Consider the following 23,521-nt stretch of genomic DNA (forward strand, 5'->3'; position numbering starts at 1 on the left):
TGATAACACGATTGGTTTGCACGATCAAGATCACAATCAAAGCAAAGAGATGTATGGTCACGCAGGTGGCTCCGAGCGCTATCGAACCCCCCCTCAAGGAGGAGGCGTAACCTGCTCAAAGCCTAAAAGTGCCGTCTCACTCTAGAACGCAAATATGACAACCACGCGGTAGATGTACCCGACGAGGCCGTTGATTAATCGTCCATTTGTATTGTGTGTGAGGAGCGAAAGCCCGGCTGACCGCACCAAAGATTTTGATGATGCGAGCGCCAAGGCCCCGGGCCTTCTATTTTGCCGAGGGATTGCCAACTCAAAATTTCTGTTGCTGTCGGACACACTATGCAACCATCAACAAACACTGTTACTGCGCTATGCGACCGCTCTGTGGGCATGCTTCCTCGAGACGACTGAGTTTGTCGTTTGAAGCTGCGTGCAGAGTGGGTTGAGAGTGTTGTGTACCCCACGATTGCCTGCTTTCTGGATCTTCGCCCGATGGCCAGAGAGCAACATATCCTTCTAGTGGGAGAGGAAAATAGGTTTTTAGCAGGACCGTGTCTACTCCACCCTACGCATTGCCGTCTCTTTAGATGTGTAGGACTATTTATATGACAAACATCTCTTGATAATGTACCTTCGTATGCTGTGATACTCCTGGTGCTGAAGGTCGAGAAAGCAAGGCTGGAAGCCATCTTGCGAAGTCTGATACTTCCGTGGAGCGCTCAGCACGAGACGTTCAGAAGCCTGAGCAACGCTGAATTCCAATCTCGTTGCCCGAGCAGCACTGTTGATTCAAATCCCACAAGATCTGTAATACGGACGAACAGGGGAGCAAGGCTGGCGGTCTGGCTGAATATAGACATGGCGCTAGAACCCTGTCTGGACGACGCCATGTGTTCAGCGGAACGGGGTTGCATTACTCGTCATCGCGTGCGAACTAAGCAACTCTTTGCGGTCCCCTTTCTTTGCTTTCTTGAAATGTTCCTGCGTGCATATCGATAGTAGAACCCGGTGCTGTGCTACGTGTGCGCCGTCGAGTCCTCAAGCCCTCCCCCGAGCCCCCGCCGCATACGCAACGTTCTACCGCTCCGAGCGACTGAGCTCCGGTCGAATCCTTGTGTGACGCTCACGGCGCAACGATATGGCTTCCGCCCTGAATAAACGCCAGCAGGCGCGTAATGAGCGTACGCTGCAGGAGCTAATCAAGACGGTGCCTGGGAATGGGACTTGCGCTGACTGTGGTGCAAAGAATCCAGGTAAGGAGAGCGTGCATGCTGATGGACCTGAGCTGACAAGGCTGTAGGATGGGCAAGTTGGAGTGTATGTTCCCCTGAAGCGACTCGAACGCCGTGTCTCGACTCGTCGAATTCTTTCGTATATCGATTCCAGTACTGACGAACCTAGTTGGGCATCTTTCTGTGCATGCGCTGCGCAGCCCTGCACCGCAAGCTGGGGACACACATCTCAAAGGTCAAATCGCTGAGCATGGACAAATGGGACAATGCGCAGGTCGACGTAAGAGGAGACATGTCTAAGCAGGCCTGAGACAACGTTGACAGCAGCAGAACATGAAGCGCATTGGCAACGCCGAGTCGAACAAGACGTACAACCCACGCAACTCGAAGGCGCACATACCAATCGATGTCGACGAAGTAGATGGTGCTATGGAACGCTACATACGGCAGAAGTATGAACAGAGGATATTCATGAACGCCTCGCAACCAGGCACGCGACACAACACGGGCAGCACGAGCTCTGAAGACAGACCGCCACCACTACCGCCAAAGCCAACAGGGCGATTTGGGTTCGGGTTGAGGAAGACATCGACTTCGAAGTCTCCTCCAATGTCTCCTGGTCTTGGGTTCGGACAAGAAACATCTCCGCCGCGCGTGAACAAACCGTCTCGAGTCTTTGGCTCAAACATCCACACATCCGGCGATGGTCTGGACTCAAAGCTGGCGACGCTGCGAGACATGGGCTTCCCAGACGACAAGCGCAACTCGACCGTCTTGAAGGGGTTGAATGGCAATCTGGACAAGACAGTGGAGGCATTGATTCGGCTGGGAGAGCAAAACTCCGGAAAGTCTGGGCGGACGACACCAACTCCACCGACGAAGAACGGGGTGAACGGTCTCTCGTTCGACAACATTCCGCAAAGCACACCTGCTGCCGCTTCGACGAATCCGTTCGACGCGCTGGATGCAGCGCCCCTGGCTCAATCACAGCAGCCGCAGAACCAGCAGTTCAACTATGGCGGACAGCAACAGGCGAACCAGCAGGCGAGCTCTTACAATCCATTCTTATCACAGGGCTCGCAGGGGCAGTACCAGCAGCAGGGAGGAGCTCAGCAACAACAGAATTATGCTCTGCAAGGGCAGTATCAGCAGCAGCAGCAGCAGCAGCAGCAACCCCAGCAACAACAGAATTATGGCCAGTCATACAATCCATTCGAACAACAGCCACAGCAGCAACAACAGCAATTGCAGCAGAGCCTGGAGCAATCATTCCAGGGTTTGCAGCTATCCCAACAACAGCCTCAGCAATACCAACAGTCTCAACAGCCCGCACAGCCATTGTTTCCTAACCGGACAGGAGGACTTGGACAGCCGAACCCACCTTTTGCGCAAACGAACCCATTCCAGCAATCTTTCACACCACCACCAATGCCACAGATACCCGAGCAATACAGCTCATTTTACCCACCCCAACCACAGTACCAATCGATGTCTCAGCCAGCAAGCCCAGGAAATCCCTTCCTGAAATCTTCAAAGAGTCAGATATTCACACCCTCAGCAAACTCCAATCCATTCGGCTCGAGCCTTAGCCAACAACCTCAGCGATTCCAACAGCAGCAGACAACGCAACAGCAAGCATTCAACCCCTGGACAACCCAACAACAGACGCAAACGCCAACCACACAAGCTCCTAACCCGTTCAACAGCATGGGACAAAGCTACCAACAGACACAAACTCCCACATCCCCAGCGCCGAACCCATGGCAGTACCAGCAACAACCCGCCCAACAGTCCAGCTACCCACAGAGCAACCCACCATTCGACAGGTACGCAGCGTTCTCACAGTACAGCCAGCAGCAATCTGCGCCCCAGCGCTCTGCAACAATGCCAAATCTGCTGCTGGGCCAGACAGGCGCAGGAGCCCAAGCACCAGCACCAGCCGCCCCTTCTGCGCCTGCAGCAACTGAAGCTCTGTCGTTCTCCGGTCACTCGAATCCGTTCCAGAGCGCGGCACCGACACAAGCTGCGCCGCAGGTTGGGCAAGCTAAACCGTTGCCTGCGCTTTCGAACATGCAGGGTGCTAGGCATGTGAGTAACGAGAGTGTAGATTTTACGGGGTTGATGGGTGGACGGCATAGCCCGGATGCTTTTGGGAGCTTGAGTTCGAGTTTTAGGAGATGAGGAGATGGTAGGAGGTATGTGGAGTTATATTCTGCATAGCGTGCGTTATCGAATCATGGAGATGGAAGTTATAGGGAAATTATATGCACTTCAGCATGAGATCGACTAGCGTAACGCTTTAATTCAGTTCTTTCTTGAATTGCTCAGAGACGCTGTTGTGCTGCTATCGTGTTTGTGATACTTGCTTCGAATGCACAACAATGTCGTTGTCATTCGTGGATTCCCGTCCCAAGACCTTACAAACAAAAAAACTTTCTATTTCCTCACATGCACCTCATCAATTCTCCTAACAAGAGTCCACGCAGGAACTGCAAGATATCACACACGTGCATCGTCTTGGCACCGGGCAGCGTAACGTGGCTCAACCTGCAGGGATCCCAGCCTCTCAACAAACAGTGGTGAATTAGCTCGTCTCCCTTTGACGCACGCAAGCTGCGCAACGACGATCGTCCAAGCTCGCAGCTCCACACGTTCGCGCACCGATCCGATCCTTCAAAATCCATTTGCGGCCCCAACCGTGCTCCCGTCCTGACACCCATCATCTGCACCTCCGCGCAGCCTTCAGTGAAGCTCAAGCATATCACGACCATTCGACGCTCAGGGTCCAAGCTATCGCTCAACGTTGGGACAGCCCACAGCGACAACACATCTGTGGATCAGCTATTGCAGGGAAGAATTATAGAGAGGAAGGTTGAGGCCCAATTCGACCCACTTCTCACCGGCCGACCTTCTGGACTCGTAGAGCTGCAGAGGGAGTCATTGCGACAGCGTATGTCCGTCAACGTCAACAACACTCAATCGAACGTCGCGCATACCTACGTCGAAGCCAGAACACGTCCACCTCAACCCTCACGCCACATCAAACCCGCTTCAACAATCTACAAGTAGCTTTCACTCCTTGCGCAACCAAACGACACACACCGACACACACCGACACACACCAACACACAACCACCACACACCCGCAACAATGGGCTGGAACCCCTTCTCCACCTCCCCCACCCGCTCTTCCTACTCCTCCTACTCGCGCGGCCCATCACGCAACTACGCCCGCAGTTCCGCCGGCTCGTCCTACTCCTCGTCACACCGGGCCTCCACCTCGCGCTACGGCCGGCAACCGCGCGACGGCTACCTACAGTACCTGTACCGCAAGCTGCGCCAACTGTGGCGCGACTTGGTACACTATGCTAGGAGACACCCGTACAAAGTCTTCTTCGCGGTGATCATGCCGCTTGTTAGTGGGGGCGTGTTGCATAAGCTCGCAAGGCAGTTTGGGGTGAATCTGCCGGAGATGGGGGGTGCGGGGACGAGAGGAGGGTTCAGTGGGAGTGGGCATACGAGCCACGGGGGAGGGGGAGGATATTATGGGAGTGAGGGGTACGGGCCGGGGCCGTCGAGAGGAGGGGCCGGTGGGCAAGGAGGTATGTTTGGGGGGTTAGACGTGCAGAGCGTGGCAGGTGGCATTGGGAATCTGGCGACGATTGCGCAGATGGCGAGTAAATTCATGTGAGGCGCAACGAATTGCAGAACGAGGGAGGGCGGACGATTTGGAATGTGATTGGTGCTGGAAGAGGGCGGTTGAACGACTGGGTGGATGTTTGATTGGATCTTCATTACATCTCTTTGAGATACATTCGCGCACATTAGAGATATCCCTAGGCGTTTTTGGAGTAAATAGAAAACGATTTTTATCTTTGCAACCAAACCAGTACTTTCCATCTTAGCGTGCGTTAGACAAACCCAAACCCCCCCAGCCCTTCACCATAGGATATCACATCATACTATTACCAAGAAAACCTCGTCCCAACCACTCACCAAAGACACTTTCAGCGCTCAGGAAGTCAGGTCCTAACCACTAACCGCACTACTCAACACCTTCGCCGCAAGACTACTCAACAACCTCGCCTTGTCCGCCTGCGGCATCTCCTGAAACACGGCATAAACACTCTTCCCCTTCGCATCCCTCACACTACCCAGCCTATTCCCCGCAACCGCGCCAGCAACCATGCCCGGGAAATTCGCAACAATAAAGCCCATCGCGCCACCACTCAGCCCACCAACGACACTCCAGAATTTCCCTGTAGGACCGGCGTCTTGGTCGGCCATGCCTTCCTCGCGCAGCATCTCCTCAAAGATACCGCCGAACTGCTCTTCGCTGAACTTATTGTGCGACTCCTCTGTATTGCCCGCTGGCTTCCCGCTGCCTCCAAAGCCAAACGCCGACCACGGGAAACTGCCAAAGTTGAATCCCCCGGCTCCTTGCTGACCCGCGCCCTGGCCGCCAGCCGTATGCGGGATCTCCTCCTCCCACGTCTCGTCTGGTGTCGCCGTGCTTCCCGTCCAGTTGTTGTATGTGCGGGCGGCATCGTAGTCTCTCCTTCGAGTGGGATCAGAGAGGGTGTAGTAGGCGTCATTGATGGCTTGGAAGCGCTTTGTGCGTGCTGCGCGCTCTGGTGAATCTGACGGTACACGATCCGGGTGGTGCTTCAGAGCTGCTTTCTTGTAGGCGTCGCGGATCTGTTGTTGTGTGGCTTTGGAGTCGACGTCGAGGATCTTGTAATAGTCTTGCGTTGCTGCGAGGTGTTAGTGGGGGCTGTACGTAGAAATGGTTGAAGGCTGGAACTTACCCATGGTGGGCGATTGTGTCTGGCGGTGGGTTGGGAGAGGGTGGGGAGTAGGGGGAGGGGTATTTGTAAAATAGGTGGAGGCAGATTCGTGAAGTAGGTGGAGACAGATTTGTGGTGTGTTTTGCGCAAAGGCAGCAAAGTGAGAGCTCAAAGGCAAGGTGGTGTCGCATTGACACGATGACGTAGCGTTTCAAACGCGGAATCCAGCCACTGTGGCTTCAGTTTCACATGTAGAGCATGAAAAGTCAAGATAATGAACATAGTGCGGTAAATTGGTATAATCTTTTAGAGGCCAGATCTATGCAACATTCACTTTTGAGATATCTGTTCTACATGCTTCCAAGGAAGCCACCTTTTCCGCCGCTTGGGGTGATTTCTTCTGTAGACAACATGAGTGTCTACCTGGCACGACTCTGAGCCTTGGTCTTGCGTTTCCTTGTCTCGCCGTTGATGTTCTGTGCGGTCGCAGACTGGATGGCAGCCTCATCCTCAGGGAGCTCGGAGGTCTCGAGGAGAGGCTCGTCAATAAGCTCCTTCTTGCCGAGGATACGGCCAGCAGACTGGTTGTAGATGAACTTGGGAAGCTTGAACAGAAGGGTGTCGTAGATAGTAGGCGCAGGCTCCTCGTCAGGCTGTTGTTCGTCAGTCAGGTCGTCCATGCAAGTGGAGTCGTAGGTGTGCTTACGTCGAGCAAGAACTCGCCCTTCATGCCATCCTCGGTCTCCTCCTCAAGGAAGACGTTGCCGACGGAGTCGACGATCAAAACCTTGCCGTTCTCTGCCACGATGCGCTTCTTGGCGCCTTGAGGGCCAGAGATCAGCTCTGTCTCCTTTGGCGTGCTGATGCCAGCGGTGCGGGCCTTCTTGACAGCCGCGGGCTTCTTGCTGTTCTTGCGCTGATCCTTCTCCCAGGCACGCGCTTCGCGGCGGTTCCTTGGGACGAACTCAGGCTCCTTCTCCTCCTCCTCCTCGTCGCCGTTGTCAAATTGCTGAGCGTTAACAGGGACGTTTGCGCGAGCACCATCAGCGCCGGGAATGCCCTGGATGGCAGTCTCGTCACCCCACGCGGTCTTGCGTGCATGTCGAATATAGCGCTCAACGAAGTCCTTGCGGCGCTTCCAACCCATGTGCAGGGCGAACCAGTGCATGCCGCCTCCCATGACGATCAAGACACCGAACAGAACAGAGCCGAGGCCGGGACGGAAGCGGTTGTAGTAGTAGCCAGAGCCCTTCCAGGCAGGGAAGCCATTCTTCAAGAAGTGATCGTAGCGCGCACGTTCAGGGCCCTTGAGGATGGTTGCAACAACAGACAACTTCTGGTACCTGGCAGTGACCTTCTTCATGTGCGCATCAATCTCCTTCTTCGAGGGGCCCTTGCTGGACTTGACACCAGGTGTCTTGCCCGTCTTGCCAGCCTTCTTTGCATAGTTGGCAATGAAGATCTTGCGCGCCTTGTCGGGGTGGAGTTCGCGACCCTTTGTGCGGTAGGCTTTGGTCAATTCGTCTTGGTTCGCGCTGGGCTTGACACCGAGCATGTCATAGAAGGTGACATTTGCACCTTCAGACTTGATGACTTCGTCGCGCAGACGGAAGATCTCGTGATCTATGCAGTAAGACGTTAGCTAAGCTGCAGCTTTGGAGGTGCTGGACGCCTGTATGTGGGGAACTTTTCTGGCACAGGATGCACAGGGGGACCCATTAGACGGAATGTGAAGGATGTACATACCCTCCTTTGACCAGGCAGCAGCAAAGGCCGCAAAGATGCCTAGCAGCAGGGCAAATACGGCGGCGGACCTCATGGCTGTTGGTGGTGGAGGTTCAAGTCGAGTTCAAGCCAGATGGCGAACTTTACAAGCAATGGGAAAGTGCAGTGGCTTGTGCGCCCGTAGTGCGGTGAACCGCTGGAGATGCAGAGCGTGGCCCAATAACGATCTGGTCCAGAAAGACCGGTGAAGATGGGGTACAGGTGTAGCTATGGCTTGGAGAGAGATATATGTACAGACCGCTACTCTCCATCGCCCTCAGTTTTATCACCCAGAGTCTGCCCGCGCCGCTCTTCTTCGCCTTCAAAAATGCTACCAGGTGTCCTTACCACGGGCATGTGAGACGAGCTAGGATTCTCTAGGAAGCTGTCAGGGCGCACTGTGGCTCAGCGCGTTTGTCTCTTATTTTGGATCGCCGCGAATCCACAGCCAGTGTCCAACAAAAGTTAAACCTCAGCGACACGTACTCCTTAGGTGAACACCCCTTCACTGCGCCCACACTCGCTCACAGCCGCGTCACCAACACTCTCTCTTGTCAGACTCGTCGTATCTGTAAGGCAGCCACTTTCCTGATATATTGCATCGTTTTGCACAGTTCAGAGGCCACATCTGCCCTCTCCCAACACTATACCATCCAATCCGGGCACGCGCAACAACCGCTGACAATGACTTCCCCTGCAGACCGCGAAGAACAACGCCAGACTCTCATCACCCCCGACGTCCCTCAGCCCAACAGCACTCAGACGAACAACCTTTTCGCTTCCACCATGTCGCGCTTCAACATCCCCATCTCCGCCCTGACGTCCAGGATGGACCTCTCAGGACGCTTCGACGGCCTGCGCTCCACCTCCGTCTCATCGCGCTTCGCCAACTTGCGCCCCATCAGCGAGTTCCTCGATGTCAAGCGCATCTCTAAGCCCGCCAACTTTGGTGAGGCGCAGAGCCGCGTCAACTACAACCTGGGCTACTTTTCCAGCAACTACGCTGCTGTCTTCGCCATGCTCAGCATCTACAGCTTGCTGACCCATTTGCTGCTGCTCTTCGTCATCATCTTCGTTATTGGAGGCATGTACGGCATTGGCAAGCTCGAAGGCAATGATCTCCAGGTCGGCTCCTGGCGCGCAACCACCTCGCAACTCTACACCACGCTTGCCATCATCGCCATCCCTCTTGGCCTGTGGTCTTCTCCTTTCTCTGCTGTTCTCTGGCTCATTGGTGCCTCCGGTGTCACCATCATCGGTCACGCTGCATTCCTTGACAAGCCCATCGAGTCAGCTTTTTCCGAGGAGGCGGTCTAGACGGTCGGCCGCGAACTCCTCATGCTTCGCCCCCATGGGGAAGACCATCAGGGCGTGTGGGGAGATATATGGAGGGGGGAGACGACGTGTATAGATTTCAGGATGTGGGCAGTGATACCGATATGACCGGCGTTAATGTAGAACATGGATACCAGCAAGCTTCGACTGGCAAGCAGTTTCTAAACAAGGACGATTTATACTTCAACGACATGGATATACGGGCATGGGAACGAAGAACGGCAGCACTCGGCGGTGCGCCTAATAGGAACGACCGCGGCTACCAGGAGGACGAAGGCTACTACAATGATGCTGGAGAACCTATGTCTGCAGCTGAATACGAAGAAGTGCTCTTTCAACGCGTCCTCGACAAGATCCGATTAGCAAGAGCAGCAGACATTTCCGATGTGCAACTCACTCCCGAAGAGCTTGATGCGTATCAGTCGAAGCTTTACGGTACAAGGACGCCCGCAGCGCGTCCGCCACAAAGCCCTCGATCTTCACCTCTCAACGATGCCATGGGTGTAGCGAACGCCAGCACAACCAGCACGAAGGGCTCCAGCAGTTCGCGAAGTAAAAAGGTGCAGCAGAGGTCATCCTTATTCGCTTCGAAACCCAAGAAAGACAGGCCAAGCAGCCGCAAACGAGCCCCCTCAAACGTATCGAGCGCACCTCCACCCGGCTTCATGATACCTGGTCCAGATGGACAGCCAATCTACACGCCCATCAACGCTTGTCAGGGCAATTTGGCTCGCGATCCCGTGACACCGCCTCAACCCACATCTCGGACCCTCTCGAATAACGAACGGCCTCCAATGCCCGTGCGCGTCGCTCCGCGAGAAATGCCAGGAGCCTTCCCCGGCGCCCTTCCAACCTCTCCACACCTATACTACCCGTCAACTCCCTTGGCCGAAACCCATCCTTCGCCGCAAGATCTGGCGCTCGGCTACGACGGCCTGGGCATCAGCACTCGCTCCCTCAAGCCATCTTCAATGCAATCCTCAATGCCCAAGACGACACCCGTAGAACCCTACCAGTACCACACCTTCAGCTCCTCGTCGTCCACACAGTCCTCACCCAAGCTCAAGTACACGAGACGCGTGTTGAGCGCTGAGAGCAGTTACACCGCGATGCCGCGTCGTGTTCCTGTGCCGGCGCCGCGTCCGCCGCCGGTGCAGGCTAATTACTTGGATTCGAGTCTCAGTCCAAGGGCGTCGAGTTTGAGGGTTGAGAGGGCGGCGGGTGCGGTTGATGAGGAAGTTGTGTTGGGCGATGTTGATGCGCAGACTGATAGCGGGAAGTCTGTGAAGGGTAGTGAGAAACGTGGGTCTGGGAGTGGCGGCAGGAAGGATGAGAGGAGGAGGAAGAGTGGAAAGGGAAGGAAGAAGTAGTGATGTCTGTGGTGTTGTGTTGTCTAGCAGTCCGTTAGAGCGAGGTTGTCTTGTTCGAGTTGTGGGCTTTAGTCTAATTTTGAATTTCTTGGGCATGGGTTTGTACATGGGTTCGCAACTGAACTTCGATCTACTGCTTGCATCTAAAATCGTTCGAAACGCTGCACTTCTATGTCCAACTAATGGATCAGGGTATACCATAACGTCTCAAAAACCTGAAGCGCCACATGCCCACCATCTCACAGTCCAGTAGTAACCCGCATCTGTTCCTCCCCCCTCACCACCCCACCCCTTCTCGGCTTCCCAAACAAACACCTCCACAAATCATCATTCTGCACCGCCTCGCCCCCACCGCCCTTGCTAAGCAGCTCTCTAAGCGGCGCAGCCTCCATTTCCGCCGAGTTCGCCTTGTCGAGCGACGTCTCTTGCTTAGCCACAGGTGTTGCTGTGCCAGATGTTACTGCAGACTTGGAGGTATCGGCGCTCTTCATGTGCTCCAGGCGCCGCGCGACAGAAATGTCGTAGATAGCTTCTTCGACTGTGTTGCTGATCAAGTACATGAAGATGGTTGTTGGGCGCTGTTGGCCGATGCGATGCACTCTTGCAATAGCCTGCAACTCAATCGCCGGATTAATGAGCGGTTCACATAGAAACACGTATGTCGCGTTGACCAGATTCAGCCCCGAGGAGTCGGATTTGGCGTCGAGAAGGAAGGCTTCCATTGCGAGGTCTTTTTTGAATTTCTCGATGCCGTCGCGCTCGCGGATGTTCGAGCAGCCAATCTTCCAGGCCCGGAACGCGGTTTCCAACACGTCGAGGAAGTCGCGGTATTGGCTGAAGATGACGGATTTTGCGCCTGGGTCGTTGGCGCGGATCCAGAGGATGTGTTTGGCGAGCATATCGATTTTGGAGCCGTAGGAGCCGGGGAGGTCGATCATCTTGATTTCTTTCAAGGTTGTGTCGGAGAGGTCTGAATAGATGGACATATCGGTTGCCTTTGATGTTGGAGAACTTTCTGATGATGGGGAGTCGGGTTTTGTAGGGATCTCGCTGGGCTTGAGACTGATGTCTTTGAAGTCGGAGCTCTTTAGCTTTTGCTTGCAGAGTGGACATGTTCGGTGTGCATGCCACCACTGGTTGATGCACTCTTTGCAGTACTGAGATGGTTATTAGTATGGTCCGGTTTGGAGATCGGGATGATATACCTTATGTCCGCAAGTTGTGAGAACACCGACCTCGATAGTCTCTTGACAGATAATGCAATCCGCAGCCGCACTCTCCTGGTCCCCAGCTCGCAGATTCATCAGATAAGCGTGCTTCGCTTTCGAAGCATTCACACCTTCCAGAGCCTTGCTTCGCCGATATTCGAATACCTGGAAAGCAACCTGGTCAAACTTATCGTCAAGCTTCTCCTTGTATGCCGCCACAGTATCCGAGATATGTTGAAACTGTCGGTAGTATTCCAGACGCTGATTCATAGTACCGCGGAACAACTCCTGTTCTTTCTCCATCCCAAGTAGAGCCTTGCTTTGTTGTGACATGATGGTCTGAACACTGGTCAAGTGCATCTGAAGCACAGAGGATTCAGCTGCAGCGCGATTGTCATCGTTCTCTGCCCTCCACTGCAAGGGAGTGATCTTTGAGCGAAATTCTGCAACTACGCCCTTCAAAGATCCGCCATGCAAAGTCGACATCAGCTCCTTTCGCTGTTTCGCGAATTCAAGAAGCAGCTCAGGCGCATGGCCTTTATCTTTCTCTGGATCTGTCTCACGGGCTTTCTTTTCCGCTGTCTTCAGTTCTTCGTCAATAAGAGTGTCTCGTAAACCATGAACTGCGAGATTTCGATCGGCAACGAGGGTGCGAAGCGCCATGATGGACACATACAGCTCATCTTGTGCTTTCAAAGAGTTTTCATACTCTTCTCCAGTAGTCTCCATATCGTCATCATCGTCAGTGAGGCGCATCAATAAGATCTCGACAATCTTTGTACGCCATTCTTGAATCTTTGCCGCTTGCGCATTGAGGAAGTCGCTGACCTCATCGATCGTTTCCAGAACCCGGCGGCTCTCAATACCGCCAAGGTCTGGAAGATCGTCAACGTTGGGAAGCTGGCGGTATGGTCTTCCGGCTTCAATCTTCCTCATTTGTCGTTGTGTGGTGGTTTTGACCTCCCCGAGTAGTTCACGTCGAATCACCTTAGCCTGATCGTACCACTCTGTTTCCAACTGCTCCTCGCGATGGGATTGTTCCACATCCGCTTGCTGCGCATCAAGGTATTCCTTAACCTGGTGATGTGTCGTGGCAATGAAGAACCTGCACATGTGTTCAAGTTCTAAGAACGATCGCAGAGATCTGCGCATAGCCGATATGTTGCCCAAATTCTCTTTCTCCAATTCGTCTTCGGCCCCAGATTCTTCGTCGTGTTTGACTGTGGTGGCTGACACGCCTAGCCTCTGCTGCTCCTGCTCAAGATCCTGTCGACACATGGAGACATAGACCTTCGTCTCCTCCAGAGCCGCTGTGTAGAAGGGCAGTGCAGTCTCTGCGCGATTCTCAATATTGCCAGCATATGCCATAACGTGACCCATTTTAATCCGGTTGACGATCGTCTCACGAGCATCAGCCTTCCATCTGGTGCTATTCTGATCAATCATGATCTCCAAAACTTCGTGAACCGTTCGTAATGGTCCATTTCTTGCACCTAAAGCTCTTTTATTCTTGCGCCCAACATGTGCATGTAGACAAGTTTGCCTCAACCGTACCAGCCACTCACGCATTTTCTCGAGGGTTTCTGGACTGGTGGGATCGCTGTCCGCGTCCAAGGGCTCTCCTTCTGGTCCCAGCCAGCACTCATCACACATTTGACGAACAAGATCGGCGTAATTCTGCTCCTCGATCGCAGTAAAGGGTATAGTGATGACGGCACGCTTCTGCGGAGGAAGACGAAGATCATTACGAACTTTGTCCTTGGTGTGCCGCAAAGTGATCTGATTGAATATGGCGTAAAAAGAAGATCTGTCCAAGCGACCCCACACGACCTTATTCTGGGCAAAGGTATCGCATCTCAAGAACATCAGAAGACCGCGCAAGTCTTGTACGTCTTTCCGCAGTGGGGTGCCAGAAACAGCCCAAGCGTTGCATCGAGGTATGACGCGCGCGACTTTGGCCGCATTGCTGACACCACTTTCCACCATTTGAGCCTCATCCAGACATACTCTCCACCACGATATCTCCACGAGTGGGCTTTTGCGACGTTCATGACGCCGCTCGTGTCGGGAAGATCGAGCAGGAGGCGGCGTAACATAATGAACCTCCTTCGATAGGACACCATATGTCGTCAAAACCACATCGTAACGCATCAACTCTACAACTGTTGCTGCTGCATGTTCTTTCTTCGATGCGCTTGATGGCGGAAGCCCTTTGTAGTGGAGAACCTTCAAATCTGGTGCGTGCGTGTGTATCTCGCTTCGCCACTGCTCGAGGATGCTGGGCGGAGTGATGATGAGCGTGGCACTTGACGCTCGAACGTGGGCCCCTGTGTTCGTATCGAAGACTTTTACATCTTGAGTCTGGCGTTTGTGGTGCGAGATCAGAGCAATAAGCTCCACAGTCTTGCCGAGTCCCATCTCCTCCGCTAAGATGCCACCTCTTAACAATTGCAGCGCGTCACCTTTCGCAGCGTTCAAGTCGGCTACTATCATGCCGCGAAGCCCACTGACATAGCATGTACTTCCAGTCACATCTTGTGTAAGACTGAACGATGCTGGTGTGACATCTTCAACGAAAGGCTCAAGTTGTCCGGTCGCTGAGTACGCCACGCCTTCTCGTCGCAACAACCAGTCAACAGCCCTCTGCTGAAACGGATAGAGGGTCGTGTCCACCAATTTGTGCTGAATCTGGGGAGATATCTGTAAGTCGACTGGCGGAACGTATACCGAGTCGTAGAAATCTGAAAGTGCCCACGGTGCATCAGACTGTGCGGTTGCGCCACGGAAATACGTCGACAGCAAGCGCAGGTCCTCCTTCATGAAATGGGCACTCACGGAGGGATCTTCCACTAAAGACATCCCCAAAAGCCAGCGAATCTCCACGTCCAACCTGTATGTATGCGGTGATGTGGGTGACAGCGAAAGTGAACATCGAGAGAAGGCAGCCCGGGCCTTTGTTCGAGTCTTGCGGCCGTGGGTTGTGTACGCTAGCGATTCGACAACCTTAATGTGTGGCTTGACAGACTGGAGAGATGCGGCATCGATGGTGGTAAGGACATCGATGCTCGTATTGGTGATTGCTTCGAACAGCACGATCTTGGACTGACCGGCGCCAAGTTCGGAGAAGGTCTCTAGGCAAAGAACAACAGGCTTCTCGGTGTTCGATAGTGACGGGACCGATTGTACTGAAGCGGGGCCGGACGCGAAATTCTAAAGACTCGTTAGTCTGGCATGCTTCGTAGTACGATGTGCGGTCCTACCAGATTGATAGAGACTTTTGCAAGGACCACGCTTCGATCTTCCTGAAAGTATGCGGGTTGAGTGTCATAATGATTGTTTGGGTCGATCTTGCGTCTCTTCTGCGGTCGCTCCTCGCAATGATATGGGCTGTGTGCTGCAGCGAAAAGAGCATGTAGGGTTACTATGCTCTGAACGACGTCTTGGGGTTTGGGGGGCACTGCAAGTGATGCGTCTTTCGGATTTCCTCCAGGAAGTTCACTTATTGCCTGCGATCTAAAAGCTAGGACCTCCGCGTCGACGTTGAGACAAGCCATGCTCAGCGGCTGAGGCGAGGAAATGGACGTGGAGAGCAATGATGCTCGACGCGGACGCGATGAAAGACCGCTATTGGTATCGATAAGCAGGGATGTCGCCCCGCCAGCAGGCAGCTGTCTTGCTAACGCCGCTAAAGCCAGATCTTGATCTGTATGGTTCATGATCTGCTGTTCTCTGCGAAACTCGGACTGTAGGATGGTTATTTGTGCTGAGCATTGCTATGTGGCTTTCTTACCACAATTAGCGAATGGAAGGGGGTGGGATTGTCCGTCCATCTGTGATGCATCTCGCAAGTGCACTTCGACAAGAGAACAGAAGCACCAGTGACTGGATGGAAAAAGTCGATTGAGCTTTTGTTCGCTGTATAGGGTATCAAACGCCGGAAACCAAGTCTTGTTTGCTGTTGTAGAAAGGTCGACTACTCTGTAGCAAGCACCCTCTTGATGGGCTCAGCGGCCTCGATAAACTTCTCAACCATGGTGTCAAGTTTTGTGAGATCGTCTTTGCCCTTCTTGACCTCCGCAATGAGCTTCTGCTTCTGCTTGAGCTTCTCTTGTCTCCTCTCCTCCAGCTTGAGGCGGACTTGGTGTTCGTGCTCGATGCGTGCCGTCATGAGGTCGTGTTCGGACAGGTCTTTGTGCTCAGGGAATTCCTCGAAGAACTCCTCGATGGGTATAAGTGGTAGTTTCATATATTTATGGCTGCAGGGCGCGTGTTAGCTCCGCATTCCCCAACCGTCTGCAGACTTATACGTACTCATAGTTCTCTGCAGCCGAGATCTCAGACCGCAGTGACTGCTCCTCGTACTTGAGATTGTGTAGCCCCAATATCAATGCATCGTTCACCGCCTTAACATCTGCAGTGTTTGCTTTCTCCTCGCGCACGCGCAGTACGCTCTGTCGGTACAAGGTCTTTATGATTGAGAGTTGCGCCCTGATATACTTCTCCTTCTTCTCAATTTCGGTCTTGATCTGCTTCTCACTTTCTGCGGAGGCCTGCTCATTTCGCGGGTGCGCGGTCTGGTAGTCCACGAGCTCATTGATGAGTTTCTTCAGCTGCTGCACCTCCTGGTAAAGACGCGCATTGTGTGGTGTCTTTAGAAAACTCGGAATGTGAAATGTCGGCAGATCGACAGGACCTATGTCGCTTGACACCATCTGTTCGTTCATGCTGGATGATAGTTGTGATTATGACATAGCGGCTCTGATGCACATTAACGTTCTTCCACAGCTGGGGCGCCAAGACCAAAGCGCGCTAGCACGTGATTGAAAATACTTCTTGTCCAGGTGAATCTCTAGCTCTGATTCCATTCACATTAAGATGCGGCCCTCGGCAGTGGTCAGCCGCTCCAGCCCACCACCTTTTACGAATCCGAATAAATTCGAACTTGAGGGCCACCTCGCGAGCTATCAAGCCAGGATAACATTCGGTTTTGCGGCAACTTACGCTCACAAATGATTTGCAGGCTCCAGTTATTGGAGTGCCCTATAGGGCTAGAGGGCGGCTGCATCTCGAGTACCTTGAAAAGATCTCTTCGATCTACTGTGCCGCATTGGTCACCCCGTAGCCAGCCTTGCTGAAACACAGTTGCAACCACTTGCACATGTGCTTGCGTACAGCTCTGTTGCGTCTGCTATTGTCTCCACCATCCGCATGCTATTGTACAGCAATGGAGGCATTCGACAATGACGGACAGCACAAAGAACTGAGTGACAAGCCACAACGGCAGAGGGTTGAGAAGGTCCAGATTGCCGGATTCCATACGCTATGGCGCGGCAGATTTGCATCTCTCCAGTCTTGGTTCCAATAGCGCGGATACGGAGATGAACGGCGTCTCGACGCTCAGCCAACCAGGCGGACTCGGCACGAGCGGGGAATATTCACGAAACGACAACACACAACAAACGATCTTTGCAGATGCAGCTGTAGATTCATGCACCATATCCGCACCCTCCTTACTCGCTTTCGCTCTCGATCTGTCAAACACCATGACAGCACAACCTCGTACGCCGAGCAACAGATCTCCAGAGCTGTTGGTGCTGTTCTGTTCAAAGCAATCCCTTGTGTTGGATACTTTCGAGACTCGGTTATACTTGACTTCTGCTTCGTGGTCGGCGAAATGCTTTCGATAAACAAACACGAGACAGCTTGGCCCGGCGCCTGACACAAGCGACTAGAATCTTTGCAGCTGTCACGCTAATGTGCAATAATCCAGAGCCTCTAAACTCAACCAGCGAAACCTTGATATGCAAGTCAGACGCGGGGAAATGCAATGCAGCCATCCAATTAGGAAATTCTCCCTCATACACCATGTGGAAATCAGGCCATGTTGAGGTCAATGTTGGGCAGGGCAGGTGTTTCGAATCAACTCAGGCACTGACGGTGTTTTCTCCGGTGGTAGTTTCACCTCGCCTTGCCTAAGTGTTCGTCTTCACCAACTCCGAAGAGTCAGGGGCACCATGACGTCTAGATACATCGAAGCTTCCGCGGAAATGGACCTGGAGCCTTCGGTTCACAACTTGCAGAAGGAGGCTCAAGCTCGCCGCATCCAGACGTGACACCTGCCACAGACCTTGGAATCCAACATCGGACATGTGTGTGACAACACATACACCTTGTTGTGCGATGACGGATCAACACGACGTTGGTTGACATGAAGCTCCAACGGCAGGATCCACTGTACTTATGCAAATCACCAACTAGCCCAAACGCACGCCCTCTTATGGGAGATTGAGGATCTCCATGCGGCAGGTTGGCGCTGTCCAATTCGTTTTTCCGTGGTTCGGCGTCTCTAACGTGCCCGGCTCGTGAACGAACAGGTGGCTCGGCTCTCGTGTCTGCCAATATGTATACAACTTCATGGACAGTCGCGATATGAGGTCAATAGAGGCCATTTGTGCCTTCGGTTGACTATTGACAATACAGCATTGCAGCATCTATAGGGGTACCTGGGCAACTTGTACAACAATACAAACTAATTTTGGCGCTCTAGACGTAGATTTACGATCGGATCCTCGGGGTCACACGAGATGCAAAGCCAGCTGAACGTCACAACAACAATCCTGGAGGATTCACAGGCTGCATATGAGATTACGCTAACGTTGGTGGCGGCACGAGAGGCATCCTTGTCGATTTGTGAAGCGGACCTCATGTCATATCTGCACTTGAAGAAGATTTACGCCTTGCTGCAGTGCTTAGCAGACAACATAGAGTTCACACATGGAACGCGTTAAATATCAACTCTAAGTGTGCGTACGTACCCACGTGGCAATGCGGCTGTCAGGGTGTGAATCTTTCCTGGGACCTCCCTAGAACAATCCCGGATCTACGCCATCTGGCTGGCTGCACAAGCGGGTGGGTCTTAGCGCTGGCCCCGGGACAGGCGATAACCTGAAGTCTATTCCGAGCCGTCGATCGCCCTCGAGTCCATCACCAAGGTTTCACTATGTGAAAGAATATGATTCGCGGATTTGTGTTACCAAGCTTGGAAGTGCTTATGAAGGTTTCGTGCTCGCGTGGCCCAGAGCGGGCGGACGGCGAGTGTAACCACGGAACAAAGACTGGGGCAAAGCTCGTAGTCAGGAACAAAAAGTGAGGGACGTCCCGGACCCTGTGGTCCCATTGCTTCGTTCTCTTCACAACTCTCCTTCCATTTTGCCGTTGCAATGGCTCCACCTAAGAAGGAGACGTCCCTTCAGCTATGCCAGCGAGTGACTACTCAAGGCAACATCATCTCCATTCGTATGCTCGAGTACCTTGGCACATCCAAGAATGCCATTCCAGGATTTGAAGCTCTCGCCAACGAGTTCATTGAGCTTTGCCGCTTACTATGGTCCATTGAAGCTGGACTCACAGAATCTGCCAAGAACCCGCGCAATGCCGTTCCCGTCGAGGTCACCCAGGAATTGGACAGGCGGTTCAGTCAAGTCAGCGACGAGTTCACAGTCCTGCAACAGATGGTTGTCAAATTCGTGGACAATGAGGCTGGGAAAGGTGGCGGCTTTGGACGACGTTTCCGCATGATGTTTGCAGACACCGATGTCGACAAAATGCGCACAACCCTATCAAGAAGCCGAGACTCGCTCAAAGTTAGCTCGGCTATGTTCCGCTGGACGCTTGGTGATGCCCGAGCAGATGCTTCCATGAGCATTGGCTACGCTGGCTTGATCGCGGCTCTTGAGCGCATAAACCCCAGCAAGGCGCCCTCTCTGCCACCAATTGGTCCTCCGCCAGACACTCGTCTTCCTAGCCCTCCAGCAAAGGACGTATCGCCTCAGTCTGAAGCACTTCTACCCCCAAATCGTCTTGCCGACAGACCATCACTGAACGACTTGCGACCCATGCCTACCAATTCGCATTCTTTCAACCCTGATGTTCGACAATATGCGAGCGAGAGGTCATTGCGCCACGAAGAGGACCTTGGCCTTGCCCCTGGAATTGTTGACTTACACAAGAACTGGAGGGCACCAAGTGTCCGTTCGAGCGACACAACTGGCTCTGTCAGGGACACAGTGTACACCAATAACACAAACCCTGCCCGGTACCACTCAGAACCGGTCTACGAGGACCTATCGTCTGAAGATTCACACCGATCTAGGATGCTGATGGAAGAAAAGATGAACGAGCTCAGCGTTCACGAGCGCTACATGCACGAAAGTATGCACTCCTCCACAAAGTATGATCCTTCAAGGTTAGACTCCCCTATGGCGCTACCTTGGGCACCGCGACAGCACACAGCCTCTAAGGCATCGGGTGGCAGGTCCGCCATTGTAAATGCCGTAGAACAGAGGAAGCACCGAATCCTTGAGCAGCTGCTGGACGGCGGAGCAAGGGCAGAGCCTCAGGTCGAGGCCAGTATGCTCCGAACAGCAGCTCAGAACCGTGACATCGAGAGTTTGGCGCTTCTCCTCCAGTATGGGATGGATGCCAACGGTTTCGACAGGGAGGGCGTCACACCGCTTTTCGCCGCTACACAAGCGTCTTGCTTTGAGAGCGCAAAGATGCTCCTCAAGCACAGCGCTGATGCCAACCTCTCTGCTGGACCGAACTCGGAATCTCCTTTGTCTTTGGCTGCAAGCGAGAACCAGATCGACTTTGTTCAGCTCTACCTCAGTAATGGCGGTGACGTCAACAATATTATGGACAACGGATCGACCGCACTCGTCCAGGCCATGAATAAGATCGTCTCGCCCAAGCTTGTTGAACTCCTGCTTACATCAGGCGGTGATCCCAACGCGAAGACTGGCGAGGGAACAACAGCTCTCTTCGAGGCCATTCAAGCGAACCGTGTCGATCTCATGACAGTGCTGCTCGACCACGGTGCCAACCCTAATCTGCCTGGCCCCAAGCACCCGCTGTGGCCTTCGACTTACAAGCCAAAGTGCTTGCAGCTCCTCCTCGCTCGTGGAGCTGATACCAAAAAGACTCCTGGTGTCATGGAATTAGCGTCAAGTTTGAAGAAGCTTGAATCAGTCAAGATCCTCATCGAGGCTGGAATATCGCCTAACCTCAGGAAAGATGGCGTGTACACACCACTTTGCTCGGCCATCCGTGATGACAGTCGCGAGATCGTCACTTACCTTCTGGAGAACGGTGCGGATCCTAACTTTAACGCTGCGGAATATCCTGCGTTCAAGTGCATTACACATAAGCGACTCCATTTCCTGCCTCAGCTCGTTGCCGCTGGTGTCGATCTGAATTCGCCAAAGGGTATCATGGAGACAGCTGTTCAATTCAACGACAAAGAAGCAATGATGTTTCTATTTGACCACAACGTCAACCCCAACGACCGCACGACTGAGGGCAACACAGCTCTCACAACCGCGATCCGGGAAGGCCGCGGTGACCTGGTCGATCTGCTCCTTTCCCGTGGTGCTGACCCGACTGTCCGTGGCCAGGATTGGCCTCTCTGCATGTCCGTCAAGCAGCCCGCCATCCTCAAGAAGCTTCTCGCCTCCATACCGAACCCTCGCACCTTCCGTGGAGTCATCGAAATGGCCGTCGTCGCCAACCAACTCGAATCCATCAAGCTCCTCCTCGCAGCAGGGGTAAGCGTCGAAGACAAGAACTGCGGTGTCTTCTCGCCCCTCACAACCGCCATCCGCGAAGACCGCAAGGATATCGTCCGCTACCTGCTCGATGTCGCCAACGCCGATATCAACGCCCCAGGCGAGCACCTGCCCATTGTCAAGGCCCTACGCAGGTACCACGGCGACGCCGAGATCCTCACCATGCTGCTCTCCCGCGGCGCGGACATCAACAAGATGCACCGCGGCTGGAACGGCATCCTGCAGGCCTTCGAGAACGGCGATGCGAAGATCCTCAAGATGCTTATCGACATGGGTGGCTCAGTTGACCTGCAGGCCATCGACGAGAGTGGCAAGCCGGTCATTGACATCGTGACCGAGAGAGGCTGGGAAGAGGGTCTCGCGCTGTTGTTCCCCAATGCCACGACGCCGGCACCACGGGCTACGTAGTAGGTAATTTTCCCCTGCACCCCAATCTCACCAACCAGCTACTAACACTCAACAGTGACAAACATCGCAGAAGTTTCTCCATCTCGGATTGGAAGTGGATGAGTGCGTCGTTGGAGTGCGGGGAGCAGTACAGCTCAGGCGACGACACGCGGACAGTGTCGAGTGGCTGTATTCCCGGCTCGTAATGGTGGTGCGCAGCGGTGTGATGGTGTAATGTGTATAGGCATGATGTGGAAAGGCGTTTCTGGCATACCACTTGTCTTTTTCGGATATCCTTTATTACTATTGGTACGTCAGACTTGAGATGACGGAGGCATTTTGCAGCGAATTCCCCTTTGTTATAGCTCTTTTATTCCATAGACTGTATATGGTATTCCATACGTCACATCACATCGAGTAATTTGTTATTGGGCTGTGGTTTGGACTTTACAAATGTTGTACCTTGGTGGTATTTGGTTGATCAATTTGTGACGAGATGTAATCAACACACCGAGGTTGACTCTTTGAGAACACCTTGCGTATGTGTACCCAGCTCTAGACAAATACTCGTTCTTTCCTGAATACCAGTAGGTACACAATGGTGCACGTATCATACTCCTGGATGAGGGGGTCTAAAGGGCGAAACTAAATATAGAGTCAAGCTAAATATATCAAGGTTGTAGCGAGTAACTTTTGGTGAACATCTTGCAACTCCACTTCTCGACTCGAGTAATAGATGTGATACTATTCATTATTCCTCGATGGAGGAAGGAGCTTGATGTTGCCACTTATTCCAGGGGAAGGCGAACCTGGGAGGATTAGACGAGTCGTGGTTAATGACTGTAGAGTCGGTAATACAATTGTCAATACCGTCATAGCATATCACATCCCCGCCTGGTCGACTTGCGTTAGGAATGACATGAGATTGAACTGTAGAAGATTGATGGTTCTAGCATACAATTTTGGATCACTGTGACCTTTGATACGAAGCGGCGAATGGACAACCATTGATCCATTTGGCACAAACAAGGAGATGCTCCAACCCTCCAGTTGAAAAGGCAGTGTGTGACAGCGATAGCGTGAATGGTACAGGTATGACCGGCGACATTAAGTGAACAAGGTCTGGATGACGCTGATAAGATCTTGGACCGTAGCAACGGGTCCGCCTGGGACGGCTAAAAGAGCCACAAGCCATTCTTCTTGGGTGTGTGCGGTGTTGTGCCGAGAATCGGTTGGTGAAGGAGAACTGGTATGTGCGATGTCTCTTGGATCAAACGTACTGCCAGTGAGTATGCAAAGTCTGGTTGATAGCGTTACATAGCTTGAACCGGGAGAAAGGATGTCGTTCGTGGTGAAAGATGGGCGCTCAGGGGCAACCTAGGCTGAGCAGGTTGCGTTCGGATGATGTGGTCAGGCTACCGAGTCGTCGTGTAGCCGCGAGTGTATGCATATTGTCCTTGCGTTGTTGGGGACTCAGCAGCACTGATGGCCTTCCAGGCAGCTTCAGCGGCCTCCTCACGCGACTGTTCGAGGTATCGGTAATCTCGCCATAGGTGGGCTCGATACTCGCGACCGTTGACGAAGACGCTGCTGGACCAAGCCGTCCTTACACCTACGTCTATGTTAGCATGCTTCGATTATAAGAAGAAGACTGAAGCTTGTGCGAACCTCGAGGGTCAGAGTAGTCCTGGAACTGAGGTTGTGCAATTTGGTTCGTGGCGCAGTAGTCTGGGATGCTTAGCTTTGTACGACGACAATATCGACAAGCATACGCTGAAGCTTCTGGATATAGCTTTCTGAGCCGCTGGATGCCAT

General features: G+C 53.3%; 9 protein-coding genes across 9 annotated transcripts; 4 read left to right on the forward strand and 5 right to left on the reverse strand.

Moving 5' to 3' along the window:
• Positions 1 to 938: 938 nt before the first annotated feature.
• On the forward strand, positions 939 to 3,523 carry BU25DRAFT_408099 (ArfGap-domain-containing protein). Its single transcript, XM_033705722.1, has 4 exons — positions 939 to 1,253; positions 1,301 to 1,317; positions 1,402 to 1,512; positions 1,563 to 3,523. The coding sequence occupies exons 1-4, from the start codon at positions 1,139 to 1,141 to the stop codon at positions 3,411 to 3,413; spliced, it is 2,094 nt and encodes a 697-aa protein (XP_033565012.1). The 5' UTR covers positions 939 to 1,138; the 3' UTR covers positions 3,414 to 3,523.
• A 670-nt stretch (positions 3,524 to 4,193) lies between these two features.
• Positions 4,194 to 5,192, forward strand: BU25DRAFT_248899 (uncharacterized protein). Its single transcript, XM_033701604.1, has one exon. It carries the CDS (start codon positions 4,384 to 4,386, stop codon positions 4,921 to 4,923), a length of 540 nt encoding a protein of 179 aa, XP_033565013.1. The 5' UTR covers positions 4,194 to 4,383; the 3' UTR covers positions 4,924 to 5,192.
• Positions 5,044 to 6,186, reverse strand: BU25DRAFT_362031 (DnaJ-domain-containing protein). The gene is made up of 2 exons (XM_033703718.1): positions 6,041 to 6,186; positions 5,044 to 5,986 (listed from the first exon to the last, which is right to left on the reverse strand). The coding sequence occupies exons 1-2, from the start codon at positions 6,042 to 6,044 to the stop codon at positions 5,262 to 5,264; spliced, it is 729 nt and encodes a 242-aa protein (XP_033565014.1). The 5' UTR covers positions 6,045 to 6,186; the 3' UTR covers positions 5,044 to 5,261.
• Positions 6,187 to 6,304: 118 nt separating this feature from the next.
• Positions 6,305 to 8,048, reverse strand: BU25DRAFT_408101 (uncharacterized protein). Its single transcript, XM_033705723.1, has 3 exons — positions 7,766 to 8,048; positions 6,726 to 7,642; positions 6,305 to 6,672 (listed from the first exon to the last, which is right to left on the reverse strand). The coding sequence occupies exons 1-3, from the start codon at positions 7,836 to 7,838 to the stop codon at positions 6,439 to 6,441; spliced, it is 1,224 nt and encodes a 407-aa protein (XP_033565015.1). The 5' UTR covers positions 7,839 to 8,048; the 3' UTR covers positions 6,305 to 6,438.
• Positions 8,049 to 8,569: 521 nt separating this feature from the next.
• On the forward strand, positions 8,570 to 9,100 carry BU25DRAFT_334922 (prenylated rab acceptor 1; the record flags this gene model as incomplete). The annotated part of the gene is made up of 1 exon (XM_033702558.1): positions 8,570 to 9,100. One exon carries the CDS (start codon positions 8,570 to 8,572, stop codon positions 9,098 to 9,100), a length of 531 nt encoding a protein of 176 aa, XP_033565016.1.
• Positions 9,101 to 9,222: 122 nt separating this feature from the next.
• BU25DRAFT_455890 (uncharacterized protein) lies at positions 9,223 to 10,488 on the forward strand (the record flags this gene model as incomplete). Its single annotated transcript, XM_033709971.1, has 1 exon — positions 9,223 to 10,488. One exon carries the CDS (start codon positions 9,223 to 9,225, stop codon positions 10,486 to 10,488), a length of 1,266 nt encoding a protein of 421 aa, XP_033565017.1.
• A 239-nt stretch (positions 10,489 to 10,727) lies between these two features.
• BU25DRAFT_334389 (uncharacterized protein) lies at positions 10,728 to 15,250 on the reverse strand (the record flags this gene model as incomplete). Its single annotated transcript, XM_033702529.1, has 3 exons — positions 10,728 to 11,645; positions 11,694 to 14,906; positions 14,957 to 15,250. 3 exons carry the CDS (start codon positions 15,248 to 15,250, stop codon positions 10,728 to 10,730), a joined length of 4,425 nt encoding a protein of 1,474 aa, XP_033565018.1.
• A 419-nt stretch (positions 15,251 to 15,669) lies between these two features.
• On the reverse strand, positions 15,670 to 16,408 carry BU25DRAFT_334827 (uncharacterized protein; the record flags this gene model as incomplete). Its single annotated transcript, XM_033702554.1, has 2 exons — positions 15,670 to 15,952; positions 16,008 to 16,408. The coding sequence occupies 2 exons, from the start codon at positions 16,406 to 16,408 to the stop codon at positions 15,670 to 15,672; spliced, it is 684 nt and encodes a 227-aa protein (XP_033565019.1).
• A 6,225-nt stretch (positions 16,409 to 22,633) lies between these two features.
• Positions 22,634 to 23,521, reverse strand: BU25DRAFT_488960 (uncharacterized protein; the record flags this gene model as incomplete). The annotated part of the gene is made up of 3 exons (XM_033711385.1): positions 22,634 to 23,318; positions 23,375 to 23,434; positions 23,479 to 23,521. The coding sequence occupies 3 exons, from the start codon at positions 23,519 to 23,521 to the stop codon at positions 23,122 to 23,124; spliced, it is 300 nt and encodes a 99-aa protein (XP_033565020.1). The 3' UTR covers positions 22,634 to 23,121.

This window comes from Macroventuria anomochaeta (genome assembly GCF_010093625.1).
Source record: "Macroventuria anomochaeta strain CBS 525.71 unplaced genomic scaffold BU25scaffold_6, whole genome shotgun sequence".
In the NCBI taxonomy this organism is placed as follows: Eukaryota; Fungi; Ascomycota; class Dothideomycetes; order Pleosporales; family Didymellaceae; genus Macroventuria; species Macroventuria anomochaeta.

Bases quoted from the DNA above. Each gene is read 5' to 3' on its own strand.
- BU25DRAFT_408099 (XM_033705722.1), top strand. From the start codon at position 1,139: ATGGCTTCCGCCCTGAATAAACGCCAGCAGGCGCGTAATGAGCGTACG. The intron at 1,513-1,562 runs GTAAGAGGAGAC...TGACAGCAGCAG, and splicing joins GGGACAATGCGCAGGTCGAC to AACATGAAGCGCATTGGCAA.
- BU25DRAFT_248899 (XM_033701604.1), top strand. From the start codon at position 4,384: ATGGGCTGGAACCCCTTCTCCACCTCCCCCACCCGCTCTTCCTACTCC.
- BU25DRAFT_408101 (XM_033705723.1), bottom strand. From the start codon at position 7,838: ATGAGGTCCGCCGCCGTATTTGCCCTGCTGCTAGGCATCTTTGCGGCC. The intron at 7,643-7,765 runs GTATGTACATCC...CTTACTGCATAG, and splicing joins TGCTGCCTGGTCAAAGGAGG to ATCACGAGATCTTCCGTCTG. The intron at 6,673-6,725 runs GTAAGCACACCT...GACGAACAACAG, and splicing joins AGGGCGAGTTCTTGCTCGAC to CCTGACGAGGAGCCTGCGCC.